Source organism: Serinus canaria, chromosome 7 (assembly GCF_022539315.1).
Source record: "Serinus canaria isolate serCan28SL12 chromosome 7, serCan2020, whole genome shotgun sequence".
Lineage (NCBI taxonomy): Eukaryota > Metazoa > Chordata > Aves > Passeriformes > Fringillidae > Serinus > Serinus canaria.
The window spans coordinates 2,146,809-2,165,910 of NC_066321.1; the positions used below are offsets into that span (position 1 = coordinate 2,146,809).

The 19,102-nt window shown below is 47.0% G+C and overlaps 3 protein-coding genes across 4 annotated transcripts in view; 1 reads left to right on the forward strand and 2 right to left on the reverse strand.

Moving 5' to 3' along the window:
* Window positions 1-2,178, reverse strand: part of MBD5 (methyl-CpG binding domain protein 5) — a 120,350-nt gene extending 118,172 nt beyond the window's left edge. For both annotated transcript variants that reach the window (XM_050976646.1, XM_050976645.1), the window contains exon 1: window positions 2,046-2,178. The gene's annotated coding sequence lies outside the window, so the exon portion shown is untranslated. The remainder of the gene's footprint in view (window positions 1-2,045) is intronic.
* Window positions 2,179-2,727: 549 nt separating this feature from the next.
* On the forward strand, window positions 2,728-17,762 carry ORC4 (origin recognition complex subunit 4). Its single transcript, XM_009087771.4, has 14 exons — window positions 2,728-2,947; window positions 4,087-4,158; window positions 4,892-4,968; window positions 6,452-6,542; window positions 7,823-7,898; window positions 8,242-8,327; window positions 9,534-9,582; window positions 10,101-10,252; window positions 11,566-11,739; window positions 12,111-12,197; window positions 13,707-13,815; window positions 14,492-14,587; window positions 14,669-14,736; window positions 14,884-17,762. The coding sequence occupies exons 1-14, from the start codon at window positions 2,879-2,881 to the stop codon at window positions 15,070-15,072; spliced, it is 1,395 nt and encodes a 464-aa protein (XP_009086019.3). The 5' UTR covers window positions 2,728-2,878; the 3' UTR covers window positions 15,073-17,762.
* ACVR2A (activin A receptor type 2A) overlaps window positions 15,676-19,102 on the reverse strand; it is a 51,967-nt gene continuing 48,540 nt past the window's right edge. The window contains exon 11 of the mRNA XM_009087772.4: window positions 15,676-18,897. Within this exon, the coding sequence (XP_009086020.1) occupies window positions 18,703-18,897 (195 nt within the window). The 3' untranslated portion in view covers window positions 15,676-18,702. The remainder of the gene's footprint in view (window positions 18,898-19,102) is intronic.

Sequence of the window (19,102 nt, forward strand, 5' to 3'; positions counted from 1 at the left end):
GCCAGGTTGAAAGATTCAATTCCTTCAGCTCTTGCAAGGTTGTGACAGCAGCCAGAAGGCCCAAACTAGCCTGAGACCCCTTTGTGCTACGCCTGCAGAAAGGCAGGAATTGCCACCCAGAATCCCAGTCCCACCAGGGCTTCCTTGAGAGGGCCCTTCCCACCCCAACCCCACAGCTCTCCCTCCAGCACAGACTTGGCTGCAGGATTGGAGGCCTATGGAAATGAAGGTTTATCAGTAATTTTATCTCTAGGATTTAAAGCAAGAAAAAACCCTGAATTATTCTGCCCAGCTTCAGAATCCTGCTCAATTTTACTGTGTAGCCATATGAAACCAAACCATAGGTACTTTAAAGCCCAAAACACAAGGAGATGGTTAAATCCCTGTAATAATTACTGTATCACATCACTATAGGATGTGGAAGTTGGGGGCAGAGCTGCAGCTCTACATACACAGGGAATGTAATCCTGCAGCCACTATAGGCTTCCATGCACAGAGGAAAGCAGATCAATGGGATCTCAGGCTGAGAAAAGCAGCAGTGTCATGAAATAAAATAATGAAATCATGTCCTTTACTCTTGGACAGGCTTTTGCTGTCCAACTCCCACCTGTAGTAAACTAAAAAGAGAGTCACATGTTTAAATCACGGGTATTTATACACAGATCTGCTGATTTTGGGGATTGACACTGTCGAGGTGTCGACACCTCGTTTAAACCCAAAGTTATTACAAGCAAAAAGAAAACTAACAGCAAACTATTAGAAAGAGCTACAGTTATGGCTGCTGCCTCCAATTCTCCATCACAACATTGTCCAGTATCAATCCAGCTCTGCTCTTCTCCTGCTCCTTCCACCCCATCAAATTACGGCTCTCGCCAACTCTTCCCAGCCCGACCCCAAAACTGCTGCTTCCCACCGGACACGTGGGTAACAAACTAGAAATGGGAGACAGCCCAGCATGTCAGGAGAGCTCTTTCTTGTGGGCATCCTTCAGCATGAGGCACAGTGACACACACTCTCTGCTGACCACCACTTAACTGGGATGCCCCTCTGGAACACACACTCAGGGCCTACTCCATGGTTCTGCACTCAGCACTTAATAAACCAAAAATAATAAGCCCAAAACAAACCAAAGCACTCCAACCGTCTTTTGGAAATTACAGAGGACATAATTAAGCTCCAGAAATAAGCAGACAACAGCAATTTCAATATAAACATCCTACTCGTGTAGGGGACTGTCTCACTTCAACTTGGTGTTAATGCCCCAACTCTTACTTCTGGATCCTTGCAAACATCTAGAAGGCTTCTCCCAACATTTCCTCGAGTCCAGAATTTAGTTTGACATTTAAAGCCATTACGTTTCAACCTATTTCAGACGTTTGAACACATAAGTTTCCCTCGAACCAGCAGAAAACATGGTCAGGCCAGTCCACCAGCAGCACCTGACCAACACGGTGAGCGGGGATGGAGACACTTGGCCTTCCCAGCAGAAAGCCAAGGAAAAACACATCCCGACATATACATTTGAACAAACCATTGACCAAATATAGCCGGGCACCACCGATAACCAGGGGCTGCCACCAAACCACATCCCAACCCTGCAAACACCAAGTCCAGCTCCTGGACTGTCTATCCCCTGGAAGTTCAGCTCGGGAAAGGGTCTTTGTACAAGTGGTCTTTGTACCTTCACCACCGCAGGGGTTTAATAACTCAAACAATAAGTCAAACAACGGCCTGGAACCTGGGGGGGCAACACCGGGGCTCCCTGTTATCCCGGGAAAACAACACTTTTGGGACTCGGCCGGGGCTCAGCACCCACCGCACCACCCCGAACTTTGCCCGGCGCCCCCGCCACCATCACCCCCCTCCCCTCCCGCTCCGGAGGGGCCCAAAGGAGCATCCCCGGAGCATCCCCCGACAACAAAGCTGGGGCGGGGGGCGCCGGGAAGGGGCCCGAAGTGACAGGCGGTGCCCCCCCGGGGTAAACAGGGGGTAAACACGGGGTAAACAAACAACCCCCCCCGCCCCGCCGCTCCCCCCGCACTCACCTCAGGGCCCCCGGGCGCAGGGAGGAAGGCGGAGACGCACACAAAGGGTAATAAAGGGGGAGGAGGAGGAGGGAGCGGCGCTCCGCGGGGCCGCCCCCGAGGGACGGGGGGGGTCTCGGTGTGTTTGGGGGGGATGTGGAAGAAACTCCCCGGCGGGGCTGCGGGGGGGCAGCGACTCGGGGCCCCCCGCCCCCGCCTCGGCGCGGCGCTGCTTCGTGTCCCTTCAGCGGCGCGAACAACCGGCCGTCCCGCCGCCGCCCCCCCCCGCGCTCCTCCTCATCGCCGCCGCCGCTGTCGGGAAGGAGGAGGAGGAGGAGGAGGAGAAGGAGGAGGAGGAGGAGGAGGAAGAGGAGGGGAGGCAGCAGCGGCGGCCACCACCGCGCATGCGCCCCGGGGGAGCTCGGGAGGCCGCGGGGAGGAAGGGGGGGGGAAAACGGGGGGGGGGGGGGGGGTGGGGGGGGGGGAGACGACGACTTCCCACAGCGCCGCGCGCGCCGCTCCCGGAAACGGATCCGGGACAGGGAGGAAGGAAGGGGATGAGGGGGAGGAAGGAGGGGGGAAATGGACGGGGAGGAAGTGACGAGTGCGGAGGGGAGGGCAGGGGAAGGGAGGGGAGGGCAGGGCAGCGCTCGGTGACGTGAGGGGGGCGGTGCGCGGGGGCCGGTGGGAGCCCGCGCGCGCGCGCGCGGCCGGTCCCGCCCTCTCCTCCCTCACCTGAGGGCGGGAAAGCGCCGTGAGGGCAGCGCGGGCAGGTGAGGTGGGCGGGCAGAGGGAGAGCCGTCGTCTGTCTTAGCCTGTCTCCTTTGCTGGAGGGACGTGCCGAGCAGCGGAGGATGCGCCCTCCCGCCCGCCCTTCATCTGCTCGGGCTCTGGCGTCTCTGAGGGAGCTGCGGATGCAGCCTGTAAGGACGGTAACGGGGGATCGGTTTCTGAGGGGATGAATGGCTGCCGGAGGGGTCTCGGGTGCTGGGGCGAGGTGAGGGTTGAGGGGAGCGTGCGAGTGGCGGTGGCCGCCCTCACGTGTCGGAGAAGAGGCGAGAAACGTCGTGAGGGGAGATGGGGGGCCGGACAGGTGACCCCAGGACCCTCCAAGCCCTGTAGGACCGCCCCCCATCTCCTCATGGGTCCTCTCAAGGTCCTCCCAAAACCCGCCCTCAGCGTCCCCACAGCCCCTCATGGACCCTCCCAGGCTCTTTCTCTCATCAGGGTCGTCACAGACTCTCCCAGCTCCGAAAAATCAACCCCCCACCTTCCCCATTCCCACAGCCCTTCCCCAAATCCCTCCCCAAACAGACACTCCTCTCCACCCCCTTCCTTTTCAGAGCATTCCCACACCCTTCCAGCCCCCATAAATTCCTCACCCCGAATCCCTCAGGACCACCCCCAAACCTTACCCAGGACCACTCCTCAGTCCCCCTCAAGACCTGTAATTCCCACCCAGATCCCCCTCTAGAGCCCCTCTCAGGCCCTCTTGAATCCCACTCAAACTTCTCAATCCCATCATGATCCCCCCCCTCCCAAGGTCCCCCAGTCCCTAAAGGTTTCCCCCCAAACCCCCTCTGGATCTACCCAAATCTCTTTAGGGCCCCCCAATCCCTTTAGAACCCCTTCAAGTCCCCCTCAGAGCCAGCTTGTCCAGAGAGTTGCTGTGCTTATTGTTATGGGCTGCACATTATAAACACTGAGGGCCAGTTATTCCTGTAAAAACTTAATTGTTGTGTCTTAATGTGTTCCCATGTGCTTGTAGCTTGTTCCAGCTGCAAAAACAAAAAGACATTATTTTAAACTCTGTAAAGCACCCTAAAGCCAGTGCAGTTTAGGAGATGTGTAAAGACATGGGTTTAATATTATCAGAAATAAATTTTAAATTATTTCAGTGTTTTGGGTCTTTTTCACTAAGGAAGATGGACTGCTGCATCTTTATTAGTTAAGAATAGATATTCATTACAGTCCTTAAAAATGACCAACATCTAACTACAGTTTCTGACCGGGATTGTTTGGAAAGCAGTGCTATTTAATAAAATGTTTCTTTTCTCCAAAGATGAAACCTTCTGCAATGAGCAAGCGAAAGTTGAAGGACAGCAGTGCAGAAAGTGCTGAGTGCATTTCCCAGGTCAGTTTCATCTTTATTCATTATTTTCTTTTCAAGTTATGCAACTTTTCCACCCTCTTCATTCATGTCATTGTATTTTTTTTCCCTAGACCAGTTAGAAAGACTTGTACAGATCTGGATACAGTTGTTAGGGCACTAAATGGCTTTTGTATCTGTATTTCTTTCAGCTTCCCACCTGCTTGCTTGCTTCAAGTGTTACAGTAATCATGTGGTAAAAAACTTAAAGGATGGTCTTGTGCATTTGTAACTGTTTGTGGCAGCAGAATTGCATAAATCTATTTTTATCCATTAAGATTTTTTTGTTTTCCAGTTTGTAGGGTGAATTAGAACCCAGGTGACTTTTTTTAGCAGCAGGACAGCAGCTGCCAAATCAGTTTTTAGTTTGGTTTTTTAAGCCTTTATTGTCCTGTTTTTCCAAAGTTGTTCATTAAAAATGGTAATGCATCTTGCAAAAAATTATTCCTGGATCAGTGATTTCTTGTGTATTTTAATCTCTTCTAGTAGCTTTTTCTCCTTTATATAACATTTATACAATATTCTGCCTCCTGCAACTTTATTCTTACTTTCAAGACCCTTCTATCCTTGATAACAGTAAAAATTAATGTATTGTAGAATATTTGTAACACCACAAAAGTGCCTAATTTACTGTTATTTTATTGCTGTAGTTACATCATTGGTAAATTCTGCTGTTTGCAGCCCCAAACATTTTTCCTGTGCTGTGTTACATCCCTAGGTGCAAAAAATCTTACGAGAAAGATTCTGTCACCACTGTGCTGCTGGAAAACTGTTTGGGATGGAGCAGCAGTACAGGTGAGTGAGCAGCTCCAGGACTCAGTGACTTCTAATTTAACTGCAGTAGTGAAATAGTCTGCTGAAGTCAGAATTTGCTGCCTCTCTGTGTTGCTAAATGGTGCAGGTTTAAATAACTTCCAGCCCAGTGCTTCCAGCAGTTATTTGCCTCTGATTCTGACAGTTTTTATACAACTGTTCCCTCCTTTTGTCAGGCTCTGAGTTTTGGATTTCTTGTCCTTGTTTTGCATTTCTCGTTCATGAAGCACTTTTCTTTTTGATACTCTCAGTGCATGTCCTAAGGCTTTGTGTAATGGCCTGGCAAAGCAAGAAGTTAAATTCTCCTGCTGTGATACTTCATTTTTACTTCAGATTTTCTCCTGTTTGTTGGTGAGCTGTGTTAGAAGTAAATCTTAAAATTTCTGTGCCAACACTGTGTTTGTTGAAGCAGAAACCCATATTTAAACCTATTTCTGGAACCATCCAGAGGGGGAGTTTAGGGTTAGGAAGAAGAGATTTAGTGGGACAATAACACTGTCCCAGTACTGATCATTTTACAGATGCAGGTCAAATTCTGCAGATAACAAACATGTATTTAAAGGACTTGTTTTAAACAATTAATTTTTCCAAGGCTGACTTTATGTAAGTGGAATCACCTGAAGTGAGCCCAAGTTTTCATTACAAGAAGGACAGAACCATTTATTAAAACAGTGTACTGTACCTGCAGAGCTCACATAGGCATTTTATTGCTGTTGTGAGGAAATGTATTTCTGTTATGTCAGTTTTACAAAACAAGCCTCCCCCGTTCATACTGGAATTCTGAAAAGCAATTTCCAGGCTGTGTCCTGCTCAATGTGCCACTGGTAGTGAATAATTCTGCAGGGAAAACACAATGAGCTCCCCAGCAGTGATTTTCCCTTCCCAGGATGTGTCAGGGCTCTTGGCTGGAGCTGGCTCTCCAGCAGGGACCAAGCTCACATGTGTTGGCTGGCTCCCTCACCCCTTCAGAAGCAATAGCAGGCTGTCAGTATCCCATATTCCAAAAGCACATTCTTGATGTGTCAGCATTTGGGAATTGCATTATTGGGGTGTGATTTCCCAAGCATTTGGGAATTGCAGGTGTCAGAGGGTGCTGTAAGCACTTTAAATGTGGTTTGAGGTGATGAGTCTATCTGTAGGTAATTGGTGAGGAACAGTGGTAGCCAGAAAGCAATCTATTTCCTAAAGAAAGAAATAATTATTGAGGTCTGTCCTTTCACGGCAGAGAATTGCAGAACTTTATGAATTAGTGATACTCTCAACTTGGGCATGTTTTAATATTTTAAAGTATTTTAAGAGCTCTGATCACTGAGCCCTTTGTACTTTATTGTATTACATTTTGCATGCCCTGAGTGTTGGCTCTCAGAGCAAGATGAAGTGGATCGAGTTACTCTTTGAATTTTCCCTGGGTTTGGGGGGTGTTGTCAGCTTTGAGGATTTCAGCCTGTTTCTGTTTTCTACACAGACATTTGCTGGAGCTGCTGAAAAGAACCACGGTGCACGGGGAGAGCAATTCCGCCCTCATTATCGGCCCCCGGGGATCCGGGAAAACGGCGGTAGGAGCAGCTCCTGGAGCTTTGTGTGGGTCCAGCAGAGCCTCACTGAAGTCCTGGGAGCCTTTGCAGCTCTGCCTGGTTTTACAGACAGAATTGCTAATGGTTTGCATAGAAATTCAAAACATTCCAGGGCTTTCTCTGGAAATTCTGTTCAGGAACAGCATGGAGAAATCTGTTCCTAACATTCGTCTTTGCAATTAAAGCCATGGTCTGATTATTCTTTAATTAACTTGGTTTTGGGCCCTCACTGTAGAAATGATGCAAAGGCATCCAAAAGCTCTAAAAGGAGTAGTCTGAGGGGTGGGCTTCTCCACAGCTGTGTGTATGCAGGGAATGGTCAGGAATATTGTTGCCTGCCATGGAGCAGAATATTTTTTGGTGGTTTTGGTTTATAAGTGTAGGTTTTGTATTTTAAGGGAATTCCCCTTAGCTGAGGCACATGAAGGGTTGGCCTCTAACTTAAGTGCTTAATACTTCAACATTATTCAAACCCTCAAGTCTTTAATGTTTACATTAAAAGATGTGATGAAAATTTGTGGTCCTTTCAGACAGAATATAAGCAAAATCACTTATGCAGAATGGATTACTTCCTCTTTATATGTCAAGTGAAAGATGCTGGAGTAAAGAAAATCATGTGTGTATATTTGTACTTGCATATAGGTGGGAGCTACAAATGCTCCTCTGAAGAAGCCAAAGCAAATAGTAGCTTTTTAATTTTTAAATTTAACATTTCCACTACTTACAGATATTTCAATACAAATTTTTACTAGTAACAAGTTTTTGATAGACACCAAATTTGGGAGTTTTATAAGCAGCAGTTGGTGCAATTGTGCAGTTTTAAGTTTGTCTACCAGAAGAAAAGAATAAAGCAGAGTTTCTTTTAAGATTTAAAGCAGAGAGTTTCTTTCTACATCATCCAAAAAAGCCATGAAGCTGAATATGGCACCAACTCAAGAGTCAAATTCTCTCACATCTCAAATTCATAAAGCTTTTTGATTAAGGCAAAAGCCCCAGATATTAGCCCAAAAAATAAGTGACTGAAATACCAGAATTATTTTCCTTTCCCTTCCAGTTCAGCAGAATGAGCAAATGTAATTGCCACAGTCACGGCTGGTGAAGGCAAAGTTGTCATTTTAGTGTTTGAGGCTGGAAATTACTCAAACATGTTCTCAAATGAAACCTTACACACTGTTTCCTCTCCTATAATATCTGCAGTTACATGTTCCTCGCTGTTAAAAACTTAATCTTCTCACAGAAATTCTGTATTTTTTCTTTCCTAGTTATTAAATCATGTCTTAAAGGACCTCAGGGAAATGGAACAAGTGAGAGAGAACCTCTTGGAAGTCCATCTGAATGGCAAGTAAAACATCATTGATCCAGGGTTCTGATATATTCAGTTCTGTGTTTTGGATGTACTGAGTGAAATTTTTGCTTTCAGTGATTTAGTCCAGCCTAAACTATGGATGTGTTTGTCTGTGAGCTCCAAATTGCCTCTCTTTGTATTTCTTTATATGAAGGGGACTTCTGTGCTCTTAGTGACAGAATTAAGTCACCTGTCAGGTACAGAAAACTCCTGTCCAGTCTGATTTAAAAAGGCAAAAAGCTCTGTAAGGCTGGCTAGGGAGAGAAGCTGCTGTTAAGTTTCTAGTGGGAGTGAAGGACAGCTGCCAGTTCTTCATGAGGAATCTTTTTCTTTCAGGGCTTCTGCAGACAAATGATAAAGTGGCCCTGAAGGAGATCACCAGGCAGCTGCAGCTGGAAAATGTGGTTGGGGACAAAGTTTTTGTGAGTGACTTCACTCACCCTCCAAAACCCTTTCCTGGGACTCTGGGGCTGTGGGATGGAGCTTGCAGGACCTGCCTGGGCTGGGACTGCCAGCAGCTCCACACAGGAGCTGGGGTTCCCTTTGCTGAGGGAGCAGTACTGATGCATTCTTATTATTTTGTAAAATCCACCAACCTGTGCCTTACAGGAGGGAAAAAGGGAAGTCTGTCTCAACAAGATCCAGAAAAACAAGTATTCCAAAGTGATTCCAAAATATTAACTATTTATAGTATTCTTTAAGTATTTATTATTAATAGTATTCCTTAAGTATTCCAAACTTAAGTATTCCAAAGAAACTTTGTTTAGAGATGTGGGGAATTTGGAAATGTTGTTTCTAACGTTTTTAAACAAAGAATTCAACCAAAAAAGCAGGATCTTTAATATATTATCAACTCTTTTTTGGTCTATCCAAAAAGGAAATCTATCCAGGCTTCCTAGAGCTCTCATTTTCCATGGAATTTCAATTAAAATATTGGCTGCCATTTCCCTTTTCCCACAGATAAACTGATTTACATTTGTACTGAGGACAGTCCTAAAAAGAGTGACCGAAGTGCTTGAAAATAAATTTCCCTCATTTTCTGCAACTCACATCCAGAGGTTAAATTGGCTTTTCTGCCCCCTTTGATAGAACTTGTGGTCTTCAGTTCATTATTTCTCATCTCACACTGGAGTGCTGCAGGGTGGGCCAATGTGTGGAACTGGACCAGGGTGGGCACAGCCATTCAGGGTTGTTTTCAGAAGTGTTTGATGCTTCCATCTGTTCAGTGAAGTTGCCAGTTAAACCCTGCACCCTGCTCCCTCTCAGTGGAACACGTTAGGTGGCACTTTTTCCATGTGTGTGGCTGGAAAATGAGGATGCAACAGCTATTTCAGGAGGATGGAGCTGCCTGTGAATTTAGCTGATTGCAGGCATTCTCCTGATCACTAATTTTTGCCTGTCTGGGGCAGTTTGGGGATTTCAGACTGGGAAAACATGGATGAATGTAGAGTTATCATTCTTCTTGTCCTGAGGAGTTTATGATTACACAGCTTGAAACCATTGGGCATTTTTGAAAGCAGAGTTTTGGAAGGGAATGGCCTCCATTGCAAGTCTGAATTTACTGTAATTAGACAATTCTGAGAATGACACTGCAAATCTATTCTGAAACTTCTTTATTCTCTGTCTAGGGCAGTTTTGCTGAGAACCTTGCCTTCCTCCTTGAAGCTCTGAGGAAAGGTAAACAATAAAAATCCCTATTCTGGAACTGAGTCACTTGACTGGAAAGTGGAGCTTTTTCTTCTACTTTACAGGTGGAATGACGGAACTTAGCCCAAGAATGTGTCATGGTTACAAAATACTGTAAAGAATAGTTAATACTGATTACTATACTGAACATAATGTATACACCTGATACTGATAGATACACCTGCTGTAATTTTAACAAGGCTTGCATGTGGTGTTAGCTGTGAAGGACAGATTCTTTTATCCAGATTGATGTTATTAAAAATGTTGTTTTTAAAATAAAATTGGCCAAGTGGGTCTTCCTTGCAGCCAGAAATGCTGTTTGGCAGAACACTACAAAGCCTTCCCAGTTTTTCCATGTATTTTCCTTTTTGCTGTTGGACCTGTAGAAAGGGAGGCTTAGTGAAAAGCTGAAAGGAAATTTTGCATTTTTAACCCCATTATTAAAGAAAGCTGTAGGAATGAAAGTCTAATGCTAGAGTTGCCCTGCTAACTCTCCAAATTTCTCTCAGGAGACCGAACCAGCAGCTGCCCAATTTTGTTTGTCCTGGATGAATTTGATTTGTTTGTCCACCACAAGAACCAGACCCTGCTCTACAACCTCTTTGACATCTCCCAGTCTGCACAGACCCCAGTGACAGTTATTGGGCTCACCTGCAGGCAGGTAAGAAATAGCATTTCCTCATTGCAGGTTTTTAGCTGTTTTAAAGTGACTTCTGTCTTAGTTAGAATGACTGCTCCTTCACTGGAACCTTAATTTCCTAAGAGACTTTGCTCAATTATCCGTTGTTCTAACTTTTGTATTGGGAAGGGGGATGTAAAAAAAATTTGTGCTGAGAGCAAATTGAAGATGCCCAAAGCCTTCAGGCCCACTGCTGAAGGAGCAAACCAACATTTCTAAGGACACACATTCAGTATTAGGCTGTGGTTCACTCTTTGGAGGGGCTCCTGAATTTCTTGGTTGGCAGTTGGAAAGGACAGAGTTGTAGTAACTTGTTTAAATCTCTTTTTTTTTTTTTTTTTTTTTTTTTTAAGAAACCACTTCAGTAGGGTGGTTTCTTAAAAAAAAAAAAAAAGAAAGAAAATGAGCTCAGGATCCCTTTTTCTATCAAAAGTTCACTTTTCAATTTGCTATGATTTTGCAATGGCTTTATGTTGAATTGTGGGCAGGTTGTGTGAAATAATTCCTGGGGAACACGATGGAAATTGGATAGAACTGCTCCTGTGTTCACAATGAACTGGTGGTGCTGGGGATTGTTGGGTTGTGACAAGAAGAGTAATTAAAATCTTTTACCAAAGCCTGATTCTGGGTTTGACTGGGATCAGGTGATACCCAGCTGGGCACATTTCTGGAAGTGAATAGAAAAGTTAATTGTTGATTTAATAAATTACAATCTTTCCTTTTGCATCATCACTGTCCTGAGTCTGCTGTGCTCCTCACCCATTATTTAGAACCTTTTATCCCCTGCTTGGAGTGTAGGTAAGGAAGTGTCTCCAGAGTGACAGCTGCTGTTTCTGAGGGGTTTCTTTGGCTTTTAAGTATTTTTGGGGATTTTTGAGCTGTATTCTCTCAGGCTGACAGAAAGCACGTGGCCTGTCAGCTGCCAGCCCCAGTGAGAGCACACAACTTGTCCAGAGCCCTGATAGGCTGCAAGGTTTGATTCAGCCTTAAGTAGCTGAAATATTCCCATAATCTATGGAGACATTTTCCTGGGTTTCCTAGCAACAAATGATCCTGTGTGATGTGGAGCATCACGTGGGCTGGGGGGGTTGGTGGCTTTGCAAGGCACATTACTTAAAATCATCAGCAAAGGGCTTGATAGAACATTTAACTTATGTTACAACAGTTTAAGCCTGAGAATTCAATAATTCTTTTTTCAGCACACTTCAGTGATTTGTCTGTGCTGTAGCAAAGAAAACACCAAATTCATCTGCTTTTTTAATTACTGTTTTTCCTTTTTTTTTATTTTCATCAAGGATATCCTGGAGCTCTTGGAGAAGAGAGTGAAGTCAAGGTTCTCCCACAGACAGATATATTTGATGAATTCCTTTGATTTTAAGCAATACATTAAGATATTTAAGAAACAGCTTTCTCTTCCTGCTGAATTTCCAGATGAGTCTTTTGCACAAAAATGGAACAATAATGTTCAGGTACTTGAAACATTTTATACTTAATTTCAGGAAAAATTCTAAAGTGAGAGCAGTGTAAAGCTGGTTTACTTTACACACATATCCTTTACCAGTAAAAGTGTAAAGCTTTTACCTAAGATTGGCATTTCCTTTCACTGGCTGTGTGACATGGAACAAATTAAATTATTATTGAGAATCTTTGCTTATTGAAGTCTGAAGGTAAAATTGTCACAGGAAAGACCAGAAAGTTGAGGTTGGACATGACAGTTGGATTGTCAGGTGTAAGCTGAGCTCTTTAAAAAACATATTTACCTGTTATTTTTCCAGGTGAGTATGAAATGATTAGAAGTGAGTATGAGGTGGTTAAAACATCACTGTATTGTTTCTTGCAGCATCTCTCAGAGGATAAAACAGTGCAGGACGTGCTGCAGAACCTCTTCCACCACACCAAAGACCTGCGCTCGCTGCACTTGCTGCTGGTGTGTATCTGGGTATTTCTGAGACAGCTCCTTGCAGTAATTCATGAGCAGCTCTCGTGGTTTTCAGGCCACTGAGCTGAGCTTTACCTGAAACAGCATTTCATTAAGCTTCAGCCAGTGCTGGCTCCTTGCAGGCTTTGTCAGCCTGTGCTGTGTCAGTGAGTGGGGTAAGTCCCCAGCAGTTACCCTGGCAGGATGGACTGTTCCATTCAGATGGGGCTGAGCTTTTGCTATTTAACCTTCTCCAAGCCTTTCCATTTATGAAACAAAACTGTAGGTGAAACCCTTTGAAACTATTTTTTCCTTTCTGAGATTGTTTTTGGTTCCTGGTGAATCCTGACATCTGCTCATATTGGAACTTGTTTTTTCTACTTAAACTTCCATCACCCCAGAGGAGCTGCAGCTCTCCTGGAGGGTCTTTTTTAAATTTAAGCTGCCTCCCTAATTCTGCTTTGGAACACAGCTCATACAAGTGCACTGACACTCTTACAGAGGATAAATAACACTGATTTAACCATCCTAAACTATCCCTGTGCTTGTGTCAGTGTGCAAAGCCCCTGGGCTGTTGTGCCTGCCCAGATGTGTGACCTCCTGCTCTGGGCTGGGCTGGCTCCAGTGCTCCCAGCTCCTCCTGCAGTGCTCAGGGCCACCCTGAGAACCAGAGCAGAGCCCTCTTGGGGGGCTATGGGCACTGGAGCTGCTTACAAGACTGCAGATTGTTCCTAGTGCAGGGCACCCAAATCTGTGCCTGTGGCTGCTCTGGAGGCCAGGGAAGGAGCTGATGGCAACCAAGAGCCTCCCTGAGAGCAGGTGAGAGCTGAGGCTCAGCTTTCCCCTTGTCTGCAGCATGGTGCTGAGCTCTTCCTCTGGAAGGAGACCTTCTGTTCTGTCAACTTCCCAATAAAAGCACATAATAGAGGTTCTGGAGGGATGAGTGAGGAGTTCCTGGACAAACTGCGGAGAAGAAAAGGTTCTGGGGAGACCTTGGAGCCCTTCCAGTGCCTGAAGGGGCTCCAGGAGAGCTGGAGAGGGATTAGGGACAAGGGCTGGAGGGACAGGAGCCAGGGAATGGCTCCCACTGCCAGAGGGCAGGGATGGATGGGAGATGGGGAATTGGGAATTCCTGGCTGGGAGGGTGGACAGGCCCTGGATCCCTGGCAGTGTCCCAGGCCAGGCTGGGCAGGGCTTGGAGCAGCCTGGGGCAGTGGGAGGTGTCCCTGGGTACCAAAGCAGGTGCAGAACAGCTCTGAGTCGTTCCTGCAGCAGCCTCTGAGGTGCTGATCCATTGACATGGATATAAACAGGTTCAGGAGGATTTATCTCCTGGAATCAGGAAGCTTTACGGTTTTAAGCCTGGAAAACCAAGATGAAATTGAAGTGCCAGCTATTAGCAGGGTTTTCAGTGTGAAGCTGTGTGTGTGTGGGGTTGATCCATTCCTGTTCCAGGGTCACTCCAGGGAGCTGTGTCCATTCCCAGCAGGAGTGCAGTGAGCTGTGTGTGTGTTGCAGATGCTGGCCAGCAGCGCAGTGACCGTGCACCACCCCCTGCTCACGGCTGCAGACCTGCAGGAGGCCAGCAGGCAGCACAGCACCGACTCCAAGGCCAACATCGTCCATGGTAAAGCCCAGCTGCTCCCCTGAACTGCTCTGGAAGCAGGGCAGGTGTCGAGTCCCTCCCTGGAATTCTGGTGGAGGAGATGCTGTGTAGGGAGTGTTCCTGTGGGTGTGAGCTGCACAGGCATTGCCCATGGAGTCTGCTCTGAGCCACACCTGCCTGTGGGTCCAGCAATTCCAACTTGGATACTTGGAGTTCTTTCCTTTTTTTGGGAACAGCCCATTCCTGAACATTTCTGCTTCAAATACACAGCAAACAAATGTTCTCTTATCAATCCTCTCCAGTCTCAAGCTGTGCCAAGGGAAGTACAGGTTGGATATTAGGAAAACATTTTTTACAGAAACGGTGATATATTTGTGGAATGGCTGCCTGGGGAGCTGGTAGAGTCCCCATCCCTGGGTGTGTTTAACAGAGCCTGGGTGTAGCACTGGGTGCCAGGGTTTGGCTGAGCTGTTGGGGCTGGGTTGGGCTTTGATGGTCTTGGAGGTCTCTCCCAGCCTGGTCATTCTGTGAATTCTGTAAGACTTTGAATTCTGGAATTTCTTTACATAATAGATACAGAACAGCAGTGGGTGAGGCCCAGAGCATATAAAAATAGAGGAATAAACAGAGTGAGTGAAGTGCCTGTGTTTGTGATGTGCTCAGGGGAAATACTCAGGATTCTTGTCTTTCCCTGCAGGTTTGTCTGTGCTGGAAATCTGCCTCATCATAGCCATGAAACACCTGAATGAGGTCTATGATGGAGAGCCGTTCAACTTCCAGATGGTTTACAATGGTGAGAGCAGTGCCTGAGCTTCACAAACCCTGCCCCACTCACTTCCTTCTAACTGCCCCTTTTCTTCTCCTGCTGCTGCAGAGTTCCAGAAGTTCATCCAGAGGAAGGCACATTCTATGTACAACTTCGAGAAGCCAGTTGTCATGAAGGTGAGCCTGAAACACATTTTTCTTTGGAGCTGTAAAACATTTCAGTTTTAGTTCCAGAGCACTGGGATGGTCAGGCACAGCCCTAGAAGGGAGTGGGGTGTTCTGGGGCAGGAATGTTCCCTTCCAGTCGCCCTTTTCCTCCCCCAGGCCTTTGAGCACCTGCTGCAGCTGGAGCTGGTGCAGCCGCTGGAGCGGCCGTCGGCGCGGGCGCAGCGCGAGTACCTGCTGATGAAGCTGCTGCTGGACAGCAGCCAGATCATGGATGCCCTGCAGGTGTACCCCAACTGCCCCACGGATGTCAAGCAGTGGGCAGCCTCCTCCCTCAGCTGGCTCTGAGCTCCACCAGCCCTGCTGGGATGCTGGGAGCTCCAGCACAGGGAATGTCTACCCCCAGGAAGGTGTTCAGATCAGTGAATTTTTGGAAGCAGCTTTCTTTGCTGATCCATTTGGGATTTTCTAGGGAGAACGGTGCTGCAGTTCCCTTCCAGCAGCCAGAACTGCCTCACTCACTCCCAGGTGCTTTAGCTCAGCTCAGTGCCAACTCCTGCTCTCACACTCGGTTCCCACGTGGAGAAACCCAAGCTCTGGGGTTTCTCCCTGTGGCTGAGGGCTCTGGATCCTGGCTCAGGCCATGCTGCCCTCCTGGCTCCCTTCTACAGCCCCGTCAGGTCACAGCTAACACTGCACTTTTCCATCTCAAATCTGACTTGACGTGCAAAATTTATCCAATTAAATCTTTAATCACAACTGAATTTACTTCATTAAATGTTAAATCCAGCAGGCTTCAGCCACCAAGGGCTGTTTTATGCCAAGTACAAGGTAACATCTTTCCATACCCGATTGTTTGGAGCAAAACTCAAGAGTTTGGCACAAGAGCTGCTGTAGGACCAGCCCCCTGTGTTTATTTTAAAATAAAGTTTTCGAAGAAGCGTTTGCAAGTCAGAGTAGTCACATTTTTTATTTTCCCGCTGGGGAAGAGGGCAGAGTATACATTTGTATTTGTACAATATTTAACAATCACTTTATTGAGGGCGAGGGGGGGTTGGTTGGTTTTTTTGGCACTCGCAGAAAAGCAGCAAGTGCCTTTTAACAGTAGTACAACAACCTGTGCCCAAAACACTGACAAATACAAAGAGGAAAGTTAAAGTAATCGCTCACCAAACTCGAGAGGTAACGAAGAGGAGATGGACTGAAAAAAACAAACTGGAGGGAGAAAGCAAAGCAGTCCTGCTGGTTGAGTATCTGAGGTAACAGATGTTCCATCAAGGATGCTACTGCAGTCCTTTTGCCCAGGGATGTGTATTGCAGCTTCCTGTGTTTTGTACCAAGTGTTCCTGATTAACAGAAATGTCTTTAAAAAGGTTAAAAAAGCTGGCAAAGAGGAGAGGCAGTGATGACTGATTGTGGATGCTGATGGGAGCAGGACAGGTCTCAGCACTGGCTACAGGTGAGGTTTGAGAAGTGCACCGCTGCGGTTCCTGGGTCATTCCATGCTGGGGGCAGTTTGGGAATGCCCCAGGAAGGGCAGCACTGGTTCAGCCCCCTCCAGCAGCTCTGGGGCCCTGGGACAGGAACTTGTCACCCTCAACAGTCACAGCTGGTGAGGCCAGGCAGGAAGGGAGCAAGGGCACTGCCTGAACCATGCCAGAATCCTCCCTAGCACTCCTGCATCCTGCCCTTGCTGCTCCCAGCTCACTCACTGTATGCTCCGAAGGGACAGGAATTCATTCCCAAGCCCTGGGGGCACAGCTGGAGCACAGCAGCTGGGGAGATCACTGAGCCATTGAAAGCTTTGGGGAGAGCAGCCTTTCCTCAGGGACGCTACATGGTGCTGGAAATCCCAGGAAGCCGGGAGTGGAACAGAGCAGGGACAGCCCAAAGGTAGGAGCCAGCCCTGAGCCTGCTGCAGCTCCTTGGGAGGGTCACACACAAGGAGGGACTTGGATACAGCTTCAATTTTTGCACTGGATTTCCAAGAGCAAAGAATGAAAAGTGGCTCCAGTGCTGGCAGGGAAGGGTTAAAGCCCCGAGGTGTCCGTGGTTGGGATTTGTTCAGAACTCCAGTCCTGCCCTGCTCTGAGTGAAGTTTAATTAAAAGTGGAGCACAAATGGAAGCGTCCAGCCAAGAGGACCCCACAAACTGGATCTCCTTCCCTTTTCCAAGGGCCCCTTGGAGCAGGATCCTCAGGCACAGCTGTGACCAGCAGTGCCACAGCCCTGGCTGGAACATCAGCCCTTCCTCCCTCCCTGCCCAGAGCTGCCTCTGCTTCATCCATCACATCCCACTGCTCCCAGGGGGAGTTCCCAGATCCAGGTTCCAGCCAGCCTTCAGGAGCTGCCACCTGCTGCTTTCCAGACACTGGGTGTGGACACACGGACACAAGGACACACAGCACACCACGGGCCGCTGCCGGCTCTGCTCCAGGGGCTCACAGCGTTTATTTTCCTTGGAATTTGATGTGAAGGATCCAATCAATGCATTTGGGAGAAGCACTTTGGCACCCAGCTACCAGTCACAGTAATTCCAGCACAAGGCTTGACATCCTGAACTCCAGTGCTGGAGTTGTGAATTTCCATGTTTTTCCTCGTTTTCTGGCCATTGAAATTCCTTTCGTTACCTCGGAATGGTCATTGCATATTGTGAGCAGAACTAGGTTATCCCTGAAATTTAACATTTAGGATCTGCAATCTGTGGCTAGAACCTTGTGAGTGACTCCAGGCTCAACCTGTGGCTCACAGGCCGTGAGCTGCACTCCCCTCCCATGGCACCGAGCTTTGAGTGGAGGGAAGCTGCAAATCTCCAAGCAGAGGGTGAGGAATTGGGGGAACTGAGCTTCCTGAGGTGATCCTGAAACAGTGACACAGCCCCCACTGCCTGGCGGGACAGGGAACACGCGGCGACCTCGGCACAAACATAAATAGGAAAAAGACTCTTTTTAAAAAAAAAAAAACAACAAGAATTCAGAGCTTTCCAGTGTCACAGCTCAGAGAAAATTAAAAAAAAAAAAAAAAAAAAGAAAAAAAAAGTCATGCTTAAGGTTTCAAATATTCCTCAGACACAGCAAACCTAAATAGTATTCAGTTAAATAAATGGATGAGATACTCTGGGAAATGGAGGGAAAAGCTTTCAACTAAAAGAGGAAGGAAAATTTTCTTTCAATAAACAGCACTTTTTCTTTTTTATACACAACAAGCGAGTACAAGAAAAGGCTAAAAACACGGCTCTAGGAATGGCCACTTCCTGGGGGCATGAAGCTTTCCCCTTCTTAAATAACACAGGGAATTGGGAATACATCATTTACAAAACACGGAGCGGTTTATTATTCCAATTAGTGTTGTCAATCATAATTTAGCGAGGTGGAACTGAGGTATACCTGGTTGAGGGAGGTTAAGTAATACTTGGAAGCCTCTTTGCTCTATCCCATTGATTACTCTTGTTTCTGTACACGGAACAGCAGCACACGGAACATTCACAAGCTGTGTCGTAGTCGCATTACAATAGTCATTTTATAAACAACAACGAATGCAATAAAAACAAGTTACCCTTTTTTTTTTTGTTGTTTTTAAATCTGAAATGAAATGTTTTTGATTTAAAAAAAATAACAGTAGTTCATTTAAAGGAATTAGTCTCTTCTGACAGGGATTACGAAATCGGATGTCAGTGTTTAAAATGCTCATTAGCCCGTTCAGGTCCGGATTCTTCATTTTAAGTTCCTTATCAGCACGTGAGGGGTTCTCAGTCACGTCCTTCAGGTGTAAGCAGGGAATGCAGAAAGTCTCATGGATCCACGGTGGGGAGGAGGAGGAGGAGGAGGGGGAAAACAAAGGATAAACACCTCTTGGTGATGTTCCAGAGAGACTTACCGTCCGTCCTTGCCACCCGGAACAGCAGTGACGCCAGCAGTCCGTGCGCTGTAGCAGCTCCAGTGAAGAGTCCTGTGGTCACTTCCATGACCAGTGCAACTATCATAGACTGGATTCTTTGGGAGGAAAGTCAACGTTTGTCACCATTGTGACCACAGTCACGATGTCCTCTGTTGTTATAATGTTAGTGAGTTTTTGCATCTGGATGATCCTCTCCTCCACGCAGCCCGCCGACAGCCGCGCCTCGGCGTCGTGATCCCAGCACTCCTCGATGGTCTCGCACAGCATGGCCATTCCCTGGGGACAGCAGCCAGGGAAACAGCACACATCAAAAAGGGCACTGCAAGGGACACCTGCCAAATGGGAACCTTTGTGTCCCATGGGATGTTTGGTGTGAACCTCGAGTGCCCTGTGGGGCCTCAGCTCTGCTTTGCTCTGCACTATTGAACAAAAACTCTTCAACAACAGCAGGGGGAAAATCCTTCCCTGCACTGCTGGAGCC